General features: G+C 41.3%; 1 protein-coding gene across 7 annotated transcripts in view; it reads right to left on the bottom strand.

Annotated features, from left to right (window-relative positions):
* Positions 1-12,019, bottom strand: part of ARMC9 (armadillo repeat containing 9) — a 150,329-nt gene that overhangs the window by 62,064 nt on the left and 76,246 nt on the right. For all 7 annotated transcript variants that reach the window (XM_026006266.2, XM_026006269.2, XM_072719182.1 and 4 more), the window contains one exon: positions 8,162-8,217. In XM_026006266.2, the coding sequence (XP_025862051.2) occupies positions 8,162-8,217 (56 nt within the window). The remainder of the gene's footprint in view (positions 1-8,161; positions 8,218-12,019) is intronic.

The following is a 12,019-nucleotide window of genomic DNA, read 5'->3' on the forward strand; positions in this document are numbered from 1 at the left end:
ACAACTGTATACAAATCAACAAATTAGATGTCTTGGATAGAATGGACAAATTCCCAGAAAGACACAGATTATAGAAACTGACCCAAGAAGAAATTTTAAAAATTTGGATAGACTTATAACAAGTGAAGAGATCAAGTCAGTAATTTAAAAAACTTCCTGCAAAGAGAAGCCCAGGTCCAGAAGGTTGTACTGGTGAAGTCTAACATATGTTTAAAGAAGAATTAACATAAATCCTTCACAAACTCTTCCAAAAAATAGGAGAACACGTTCTAACTCACATTATGAGGACAGTATTATACTGATATAGAACTAGAGCAGATGTATATAATTGTTGATCACTATGCTATACACCTAAAACTAATATAATATTGTATGTCAACTATATTTCAAGTGAAAATAAAAAAACTAAAGATTTCATAAGAGAAGTCACACTGCAGTCTGATGTCTATTATGAGTACACATACAAAAATTCTCAACAAAATACTAGCAAATCAAATCCAGTAACATATAAAATTATAAATCATGATAAAGCAAGATTTTTCTCAGAAACTCAAGGGTGGTTTAAAATATGAAAATCAATGTCATACACTTTATTAACAGAATGAAAGTAAAAAAATCTCACACGATCATCTCAACTAATGTGGAAAAACATCTGGCAAAATCCAATACTTAAACTCTGAAAGAATGGCAGTGTCTCAGCCTGATAATGAGCCTCTGAGGAACCCACAGCTAACATCACACTGGATGGTAAAAGACAGAAATCTTTCCCTCTACAATCAGGAAAATGACAAAGGTGTTCACTCTTAACCACTTGTATTCAACACTGTACTAGAAATTGTAGCCAGAGTAATTAAGCAAGAAAAGGATATAAAAGACATCTAGATTGGAAAGGAAGAAATAAAATTATCTGTATTCACAGATAACATGGCATTGTGTACAGAAAATCCTAAGGAACCCATTACAAAACAAAAGAAACAAAAACTCTCCAGAGTTAATAAATGAGTTCAGTAAGGTTTTGGGATACAAGATTGAAATACTAAAATCAATTGTATTTCTATGCAGTAGCAATGAACAATCAGAAAATATGATTAACAAAATACAAAAGAGACTAACAGATTTTAACAGAATAAAAAAAGATTTGTTGATATGGTGTTTATGTTGCAACTAACCTTTAATAAACGATCACTTGTCCAATTTTGAAGTAGTATCAAAGAAAAAAAATCTCTATCCAAAAAAGGCTATTAAAATACTCCACCCCTTTCAACTACAATGTATTACAACAGATGGAATCCAGAAGAGGATTTGAGAATCCAACTATTTTCTAATTCAGACATAAAAGAGATCTGCAAATAAAAAATACAATGCTATACTCTTCTTAACACTTTTTTTTAGGAAAGTAATTATTTTTTTTATAAAAAATATCTTGTATTAACAAATAATGGGTTGCTTATTGTCTTTTAAAAAGTAATAAATACATTTCATCAGTTTTGTTCTTTCTAATTTAGTAAATGTTGATAGGCAAAATACACATAAGCAAAAGCTCTTTAGAATCTTCAGTAATTTTTAAGAGTGTAAAAATGTTCTGAAACCAAGTTAACTTCAAACCTTATGTAAATATTATATATATTTTTCTATGTATAAAATATTTAATAATTGGCTCAGAGGGGCATGAAACTCTTGATCTCAGTGTCATGAGTTTGAGCCCTACACTGGAAGTATAGTTAGTTTACTTAAAACAAAACAGGACATGAAGACTCCTAACTCTGGGAGGCGAACTAGGGGTGGTGGAAGGGGAGGAGGGCGGGGGGTGGGGGTGACTGGGTGGCAGGCACTGAGGGCTCAGGGCACTTGATGGGATGAGCACTGGGTGTTATTCTGTATGTTGGCAAATTGAACACCAATAAAAAATAAATTTATTATTTAAAAAAAAAAAAAAGAAAAACAAAATAAAACAAAACAAAACAGGGCAGTCCCCGTGGCTCAGGGGTTTAGCGCCACCTTTGGCCCAGGGCATGATCCCGGAGACCTGGGATTGAGTCCCATTTCGGGCTCCCTGCATGGAGCCTACTTCTCCCTCTGCCTGTGCCTGTGCCTCTCTCTCTCTCTCTCTCTCTCTCTCTCTCTGTCTCTCATGATTAAATAAATAAAATCTTTAAGAAAAAAAAACAAAAAACAAAAAACCAACAACAGGGGTGCAGTTGGCTAAGCATCTGACCCTTGCTTGATCTTGGCTCAGGTCACGATCTCAGGATCATGGATGGAGCCCTGTGCTGTTGTCAGGCTCTGCGCTCAGTGAAGAGTCTTCTGGAGACTGGAGACTCTCTCTCTCTCTCTCCCTCCAACCCTCCCCCTGCTCGTGCTTGCTCTCTCTCTCTCTAAATAAAATCTTTTAAAAAACCAAACAAAAACAAAAAATATATATTTAACAATTAAAATTTAAATAAAAAAAAAAGTCTTAGGAGTAAATCTAGGAGACTACACGTCAAATTTAATGTTCAGGGAAACCTTAATCAGGATAGAAACCCAGAAACTGTGAAAGAGTCAATTTGTTTAGCTTTTAAAAATTTTTTAGGATTTTTGGCAAAAGATATTAAAATAAGTAAATGAATAAAAGACATCTTTCAGTTTTTTGCAATGAAGGTGAAAAATGGTCTATATCTGTAATGTACAGAGAATTCAATGAAGTGACATGGAAAGACAAACACAATTTTAAAAATGGGGAAAGGCCATGAATAGGAAATTACAACATATCAAATTCAAATATCCAATAAAAGAAACATAAAAGACACTCATACTAGGCAATGGAGATGAAAATTAAGATAACAATGAGATAGCACTTTATCAAGAGATTGGCAAAAACAAAGAGTGGTTGCACCTATGGCTGTGGAGATGGAGGGAAAAGTTTCCTCCCCTGCTCTGCTAGTGCAATCTGAATTGTACAGCCTTTTTGAAGAGCAATCTGAAAAAACCTATTACAATTAAAAACACACATACACTTTTCTTGCAACCTAGCAACAAAAGCCCATTAAATAAAAGTACCAGTAAATAAGGATCTACTTACAAAGATATTTACTGCAGCATTGTTTGACAAAGCAAAAATCTGGAAAACTGTACATCTATGTATGGCATTAAAAAAGAATCCATTTGGCCCCTGGCTGACCTAGAGGGCTTTCCAGAAATTAACAAGAAAAAAAGGCAACAATGTATATGTGTGTGTCTATATCTATATCTATGCTATCTCATTTTGTAAAACCAGTATTGATTAAAACATACGTGGGTATGTGTACATATGTGTGTATTGTGTGTATGTATCTTACAAGAAAAATATGAAAGCACATACACATACTGATGTGGGTCAGGGGAGCAGCAAAGGATAAGCTTATAAGCTTATGCTCTCTCCCCTGGAAGACATCTCTCCTGCTTTCCTGACCACACCTTTCTCTTCATCAAGCCAGTCCTCTTACCTCTCGCCTAGGCTAGGGAAGTCCTGTCAAGACAGGTATGTTCCAATATTCTTGCTGTACTTGGAATTCATATAAGCACTTGCCGTTTCTATCATACCCATGAATCTATAATCATATTATTTGTTTTCTATTATTGGTTAACTGTATGTTTGTCTACATCTGTCTCATGAGAGACAAAATCGTGCAGTGGTTAATGGCGTGGACTGGGGAATCAGACCACTGGGTTTGATTCCAAGGTTATTTCTTACTTGGTTCTTAACTGTGTGAACTCAGCAAGTGCTGTATTTTCTCAGTTACCCCATCTGTGAAATAGGACTAATAACAGTACCTTTCACAGGCCTGGTATGAGCAAATGAGTGAGCACATGTACGGCACCTAGAACACTAGAACAGTACCTGGCACGTGGTGGTGCTACAACTGGGAGCCGCTGTTACCAGAATCACAATTATCTCACCTATCCAAATTTTAAACTCTGAGAGGTATCTTAAGCCACAGAAACTCTTTTAGATTTCTTTTGTATCCCTTCGTCATTCTTTCCTAGAATAAATGTTATTTCAAAGCGCTCAAATATTTGTTGAATAAATAAATGAAGGACTCATATTTGAGAAATCTCTATAGAAGGAAATTGCTGAGCATTTGATTGTCACTTACGTGGCAACCAGCAAGTAAATGTCTGTGGCTGATCTCACCTAGCACTTAAGTCTGTTTTGTTAAGAGGAGAGAATATTTGTCTTCAAACCCGTCTTCTCAAACAGCACAGGAAGGCCTTTCTTCTCCACTTACGAGCTGCACACCTCACCTTAAACTGTCATAAGGAAATAAGCCATTTGCGGTAGAAACCCAGGCCTCAGGGTTTCCTGGGGCCTGTGATTTACTGGCAGCTCTTTGGGAACATATGACATATGCTTAATACAAAAATAAATTGTATTAGATGATACATTTGTTTCAAGTCCCTGGTGGGATGCATTCAAATGCTTACACTGCAGTGGTCATCTCCCTGTTCTTGTGTCTGTACTGGCCAAGCTTATCTAATGATGCTTGTATGTCTTTGGAGGTTTAAATGGGTCTAAGGGCTTGTGGGCCAGGAGAGCAGAGGAAGAAATTGTGAAAATAATGAAAATGCTGGTCCTTCTGATGCCGCCCTTTCTCTCTGCCTCTCGGTTGGATTCTTCCCAGCAGCATTGTAACATGCTTAGGCTTCTCCCCCATCAGAATACAGGAGAACGAGAATGCCCTGCTTAGCTGCTATCTATCTGCACTCTTGCTCTTGCTCACATCAGATTTGTAGGAAGGGCTGCATATACTCGCCAGCTCTGTTATCCCACTTCCCACCTGCTCCCCAACTACTCAGTTTGGCTTTCGCCCCATTAGTCTTCAGAAGGGCTCAGCACCTGCCCTCTGCCCAGCACCCTCTCACTTCTCATTTCACGGGCCACTCTGCAGCTCTCTACGGCTGACCAAGGCCTCTCCACGGCACCCCCACCCCACTTCCTCCCCCTGACCTCCAGGTAGCTTTTAGTGTCAAAAAAGAGGGCGTAACTTTCCATGCCTTTCTGCTACCTGTACATAGAAGCATATACATTATTCATCAGGATGCGTATTTATGTTTGTTTTTTTCTGAAATTGAATTGTAGTGTTCACAGAACTTTGCGAGTTCCTTTTCCTATTTGACTTTGTACCCTAGACAGTCTTGGAAGTCAAAAAAGCAATTTTTAAATTTTTGTAGGTAAATGTATATATGTCACACATGTCCAGCACATCAGGACAAGTTGTCATACTTTTAGAAATTAGAAAAATAAGATTTTGCATCTGGAGTTCTCTTGAGTTTCCAGGGGACTAGGACCAGAGGCCACAATCACAAATGCACAGATATTAACTTGATTTAGGGCAAAATGAACATAATTTCCCTTGGCTTCTGGCCACACCCTGATAGAGCCATTTTATCTTTAGAAGAACGGAGCAGGTCACTGAAAACACTGGCTCTGTCACCTGTGTTTTGGGTTTAAATATTAAATTAAGAAAATATTTTACATTGCTAAGCAAAATGACATATGATCATTTTATATGATCATATAAAATAATTTTACTTGGGAGGTGGTAGCCACATTCCAACATCTTGGATGGACTTACTCAGATGATCTCTGGAAGTTTCTTTTAGTCCAAGTCTAGGCATCTTTCACTTTCCTTTTTCTCTCCAATTTAAAAAGTCATATGTGCCCTTGGAGAAGGGTGAGTATAACACAGACAGCTTAGCCTTTCCCATGTTGCCCTTGCTAACAGTGTGGTAGGCCATCAGGGTCACGAGGGAGGGAGAGTCCAGGACCTGCTCACCAGAGTTCAGCCCAAAAAGTCCTGTTCTGGCCTCAAATGCCGGGTCCTTTCCTTACAATTTCCCAATTAAACACCATCTAAGAATCCTCTGAAAATTCTAATGATCACAACCAATATCTTCAAACACTACCCTTTTAAAATAAAAATCTGCACAAGATAGCCAAAAGTCCAGAAAATTAAAAGATCTTTATAGGGGCGCCTGGCTGGCTCAGCTAGTGGAGCGTGTCACTCTTGATCTCTGGGTTGTGAGTTTGAGCTCCACACTGGGTATAGAGACTACTTAAAAATAAAATCTTAAAGTACATAAATAAATAAAAGATCTTGATCGTCCTTCATTTTTAGCAGACTATAATTGCTTCCACAGGTATAGTTCACAAAGTTGGAATTCCCATTGTTAACAGAACAGTTGAATCAAATGAATTTCCCCCTGTGATACAAAGGGGTTGACAGCAACAGAACAAAACAAAAAATCCAAAGCAAACAAAAGGCTAAAGAGGTAACATACAAGGGGAGGAAAGATAGATCTCAAGAGGGGAACTTGTGGACATGATGACAAAAACTCACTGGAATCAAATAAGATATTAACTTAAAATATAATTTAAAACAGAACTGAAGGGCCAGGCACAGAGCAAGTGTCTTACCACAGTCCTGAGAAGACAGAGTCAGGGAGCTGGGTTCCCTCTGGCAGCTGGCAAATAATGGCCCAGAGGCCAAGATGCTTGCTTTTGAAAGGCCAGCAAGCTGAGAGTAAGTTTTACATCTTTAAACATTTGAAAAAAAAAAAGTTTAGTGACCCACAGAAATCAAATGAAATTCAAATTTTAGTGTTCATAAATAAATTTTACAAGAACACAGCCACATTCATCCATTTACGTATTGCTGGCAGCTCCTTTGCGTTACAGTGGCAGATCTGAGTGGCTGAAACAGAGATGGGGTGGCCTACAATATTTACTACTTTCCTCTTTACAGAAAAGTCTGCCAATCTCTGTTCTAAAGCAGATTTTACTGCCATCGACTTTGTGTGACCTTAGGCTGGTCTCCTCCCCTCTCTGGACCCACTTTCCCAAAGGAAGGGGCCTAGAGAAGGTGCTGGCCAGGCTCCCCAGCAGAGGTCCAGAACTGCACTTGCCTGAGAAGGTGGACGCAGCAAGAGCACCCGCTGGTGCCACCTACAGCTCAGGAAGAAGGTGGCAGGCGGAAGGCTGTCTGTGGGAGGGACAGTCACCGGCAGACCTCAGGGCTATGGGTGGGTGGGGGCAGGGGTAGAGGGGGCGGCTTCTGTAGAGGGCTCATGAATGACCTATCTCCCCCAACTGGTGCCATCAGTGGACAAGATCCTGATTTCTACACACCTTTGAAACCCAGAGGCCACAGCTCCAAGTGGAAACCTATCCTCCACATTCATTTCGGGAGTCATTGTTCCCCACAACCCAGAAGGCACACAAACCAATTATTACTACAGAGAACTGAAGAGGGTAATGTGTATGTTTTTTCTAGGTCTGAAGGAAAAACAAGGAAAAAGCTTATCACCTGAGAAATCCCTCTACAGCCAGTGAGTCACCATTCTCTATACTACTTCATGAGACTCACCCACATTCATTCTGAACCTTCACGCTTTAAAAATATCAGGTAAGCAGATTTTTCACATCTGAGGAAACCCGTATGAAAACAATGCAAATAAAGGAGTCAAGCAGTTGCTTCTGTCTGTCCTGAAGCAAGCCTTTCACTTTAGAGATTCTCACAGGGAGCCTTGGTGCCCAATCTTCCCAACCAGGGGAGGCTCGTGCCCCTTCAAAGCAGAAGATTCATGTTGAAGAACTGCTGTCTTTGAACCTCCCATAAAATCCAGGTGCTGTGAAACGTGGCACCTGTGTGCTGGCTGTAGCAAATCCACCCATGGTGTGGCTGGTGGTCTTCAGAGGTGGCCACCCACAAGTCCTCCCACCTGGAGCCCTCCTGTTGATGGAGTCTAACTGCCACCCCCACAGTCTGGGCTAGTCTTGTGATGTGCCCTGAGCAGAACCCAGCAGAAGACATGCCCTGATACTTCTGAGACTGGAAAAGAAGACTGGAAGCTTTGCCACCAACTGGTAAGGAAGTGTAGGCTAGACGGCTGAGTGATTAGAGGCCACATGGAGAGGCCATGGAGGATGTGAGGCCAACTTGGACACAGAAGGCAGCCACATGACATCCCATGTGAGACCAGCAGACACCCACCCAGCTGAGCTCTAGCCAACTCTCAGAACTGTGTGAAATAAGGCAGCAGGGATTGAAATCTCCATTTCTGGACTACCTCTTCAAGGCAGGGAAGAGACGCAATAGTTTCACGCAAGTTTTTTATGTGGTGTCAAGAGCCTCCAACTTACTTCATCATCTTCATCTTCATCATCGTCAGACTCAAGAACACCATCCAGTAGCTCTTCTATAAAGAAAAAAATAAATGAATAACTGCGAATACAGCAGGGAAACTTGGCCAACAAAATCCTTCAGCTGCTGCAGAGACATGTGAACAGGCTAATGAGGATTAGGTGGCACCAGAACATTCAGGTTTCTGGTGCCCGTGCAGCCACAGACTGACATCATCCTAAGCAGTTTAAACCTCTTTCCCTGTTTTTACCAGAATGCAGTGTTAGTGGCATGGGAAAAGTTAAAAGTCACCATACAATTTTAGAGGAATTTAGAGGAAAGAGAGTATTGCTGGGCACCATGATGAATACTGTCCCACATGTTATTTATTTATTCCTTACCACGATTTTGTTGACTCTTATCCCCATTCTATAGCAAATAGCAAATGGAGGCATAAGGGACTTGTTCATGTTCACACTCCCATAAGTGACAGAGTTGAGATTCAACTCAAGTCTATTTCTAAATCTCATGATTTTTCCACAGAGACTGAGGTAGGGGCCATGGCAGGTTGGGTTCCTGAAGGCTCCTGTGGTGCACCGTTAGATTGTAAAAGAGTTCATAAAGGAGGGATAATAGCAAAATGGAATCAGAGAAAGAATGAGCCTCTGTTTCTTCATCAGTGAAAGGGGTATCAGAGCAACTACTTCCTAGGGTGGTTGAGGGGATTTTTACAACACACCAAAACTAAACCACCTGGCCCAGGGCCAGGGACATAGAAGGTTTGTTTACTTTCTCCTCTATGAAGCCTTCCCTGATCCCTTACTGAACAGTTACCTCTCTCTCCACTGAACATACTCAGCATTTTCTCTAGTTAGCACTGTACTAGAGTAGTACTAGACAGCACTGTAGTAGATAATAGTACTAGACAGGCACTACAGTAGATGGTAGTACTAGATAGTACTATAGACAGAGGTACTAGATAGCACTGTAGTAAATAGAAACCCCAGGACACCCATCATCCTTGATACGACCGTCATTTTAAAGGAAAGGACTCCATTGACTTGGCTGGATCAAGGCCAGTAGGACACCACCATCTGGCCCCACCTCAGAGGGGCCTGCACGCTTCCGTGCACATCATGGCCCCACTGCTGTCAAGAAAACTACACTGCAGGCAGGGGGAAATGATGTCATCCTGCATTTGAGCTGAAGCTCTGTTACCTGGCTTCTATCGCTTCTTGGCACACGAGAAGCACTACTCCATGCCACCTGCAGCAAATGCCTATCAAACAAGTGGCTTTCAGAATGAGGTAGCTGCTATATTCATCAATTACAAGCATTTCTTTTTCAAATATGGAATGCCCTCTCTCACTTTTTAAAAAAAAAATCTTAAAAAAAATAAAATAAAAAATAAAAATATTTAAAAAATAAAAATAAAAATAAATCTTATATGTTTTGTGAGGCCCCAGGCTGGTCCAGCCACATCCTTTCCCCCGAGCCCACTGGCTTGGATTCATCCTCTTCCCCGAACAATCCAGTCCTGTGAACTGACATACCTTATAAACCTCAGCTCCAAACAAAAACAAAAACAAAAACCAAACCCCAAAACAAACCAAAACAAAAAAACCTCAGCTTCTCCTCTAGAGCATGATGGGGCCATCAGCCCTGTTTCCCATAGATCCCTGGGTTGCAGCACAACCAGCCACCCTCACTCCAGTAACTGACAGCACCTAGTCCTGGAGCTGCCAGTACCCTTCCTTCCCTGAGGACTCAGCTGGTGAAGCTGGCTCTGCCCTGCTCCTATCCTCTCTTCAGTGCCTGGCTAGGATCTGCTGGTCCCCCCTCGCTGGGGGCCACCATCGTGGACATACCTCCCTATTGTTGCCAGTTGTCTCTGCTTGTCATGTCACCAGCTTTCCCTTAAGTTTCCCAGAGTAGTTCTTCCCCACCTGTGGGGTTAGGTTCCCAAAATACTAGAATTTTTCCATTTGGAAACCTTAAAACTTTATAAGAAAAATAGTGCTAGAGAACTGATATGTTTGAATGTATGGAAGCCCATATACATGTTTTAAGTATATACTAAAACAAGAAAGTCAATCAATAAAGACTGTGGCAATGCCATTTTTGTCTCTTAAACCAGTAAACTGCTACTAATTCAGACTCTCCTGTTAATATCCATTTGAGGATGAAGCCTGGACTGGGTGGAAACTCCAGCTCTCTCCTCTCTGGCTTTCATCACCATGCTGGTACATTCATTCATTCTGAGTCCATGCTCATGACACATATCCTTAGGTATTTGTGTGTGTATGTCTGGTCCTCCATCCAAACATTCAATGACTTTCTAATTTTGTTTCAAAGTAGCAGACTCCTAAGGAATCGGCTCTGGGGACCTGCCACTTTCCCATGGATCCAGAATAACTTAAGTGCTTGAGATGAAAAAAGAAATGCTTTTGACACTCTTTATTTAAACAGGAACGTACTGAGAGAGGCAGGTATATCTGAAGCCTTTCCTGGATACACAAGGTTATAAAGCTTGAGCTCTGCCCATGATAACTTCTTGGCAAGCATATCCCTCACGTAAATGTCAACTGACCCTCCCTCTTCACATTCTTCAGCATGCTGGCTCAAGGACCAGTTTTAAATAAGAGAAAGATGGTTTTGGACAGAATGCAAGACGGAACCTCCCTCTGTGTCTTGGCTCCCATAAAGGAGGGAAGACTGACAAGGAAATGGAGGTGGGTGTGTCTCAATAGACTGAAACACAGAGTTAGCTCTGAAGAAGATTCACAGTCCAAATGTGCCCCTAAAGCTGTAGAGGACCCCTGGCCTGAGAGGGAGGTCTCAGCATGGCTGATGAGCATGGAACAGATAGGGACCAATGGTCCTGCATTCCCCCTCTTCCCAAACTGTTGCCTACTCAAAAAAGGTTAAGGAGCAAGCTCAGCCCCAACTGAGGCTAAGTATTTATTTAGTGTTATTTTGTAAATATGCTTGCCCAGCAGAATTGCTGGGCAATTGGGCTCAAAGTCAGAAATGAAGCTGTTGCAGGGGCACCTGGGTGGCTGTCAGTCAAGCGTCTGCCTTGGGCCCAGATCATGACCCCAGAGTTGGGCCCAGGTCATGACCCCAGGGTTCTAGGACCAAGCCCTGTGGGTCTAGAACTGCCCCACTTCTCCCTCTGCCTCTGCACCCCCCCAACACCTGCTCTTTCTCTTTACTGCATGCATGCTGTCTCTATAAATAAATAAATAAATAAATAAATAAATAAATTAATTAAAATCTATAAAGAAAAGAAAAAAGAAATGAAGCTGTTGCATAGGCTCAGTCAGTTAAGCATCTGTCCCTTGATCTCTGCTCAGGTCACGATCTTGGGGTCCTGAGATGAAGCCCTGTGTCAGGCTCTGTGTTCAGTGGAAGGGTGGGGTCTATTTGAGATTCTCTCTCTCTCTCTCCCTCCCTCCCTCCACTCATGTGCTTTCTCTCTCCCTCTCTCTCTCAAATAAATAAATCTTGAAAGAAAGAAAGAAAGAAAGAAAGAAAGAAAGAAAGAAAGAAAGAGAAAAGAAAGAAAGAAAGAAAGAAAGAAAGAAAGAAAGAAAGAAAAAGAAAGAAAGAAAGAAAAATGAAAATGTTGCAGAAAATAAAGTTCTATTCCTTGCTCCCCTGAGTTTGGGATGAATCATTTTTGCTCTGTAAGAGCCAAGGGAGAAGATGCTCATATGGAAACTGGCCCCAGGCTGAAGGAAGCCGGGTTTCCCACCTCACTGGCTGCTCTCCCAGCTGCTTCCAGTTGAGCAGGAACCTCTGATGTCCTCTCTCTGCCTCTCCATTTCTGCGCAGGTCAGAGGCAGGGATATGCCACTTTGGCTGCATGTGGGGAT

Source organism: Vulpes vulpes, chromosome 9, assembly GCF_048418805.1.
Source record: "Vulpes vulpes isolate BD-2025 chromosome 9, VulVul3, whole genome shotgun sequence".
Lineage (NCBI taxonomy): Eukaryota > Metazoa > Chordata > Mammalia > Carnivora > Canidae > Vulpes > Vulpes vulpes.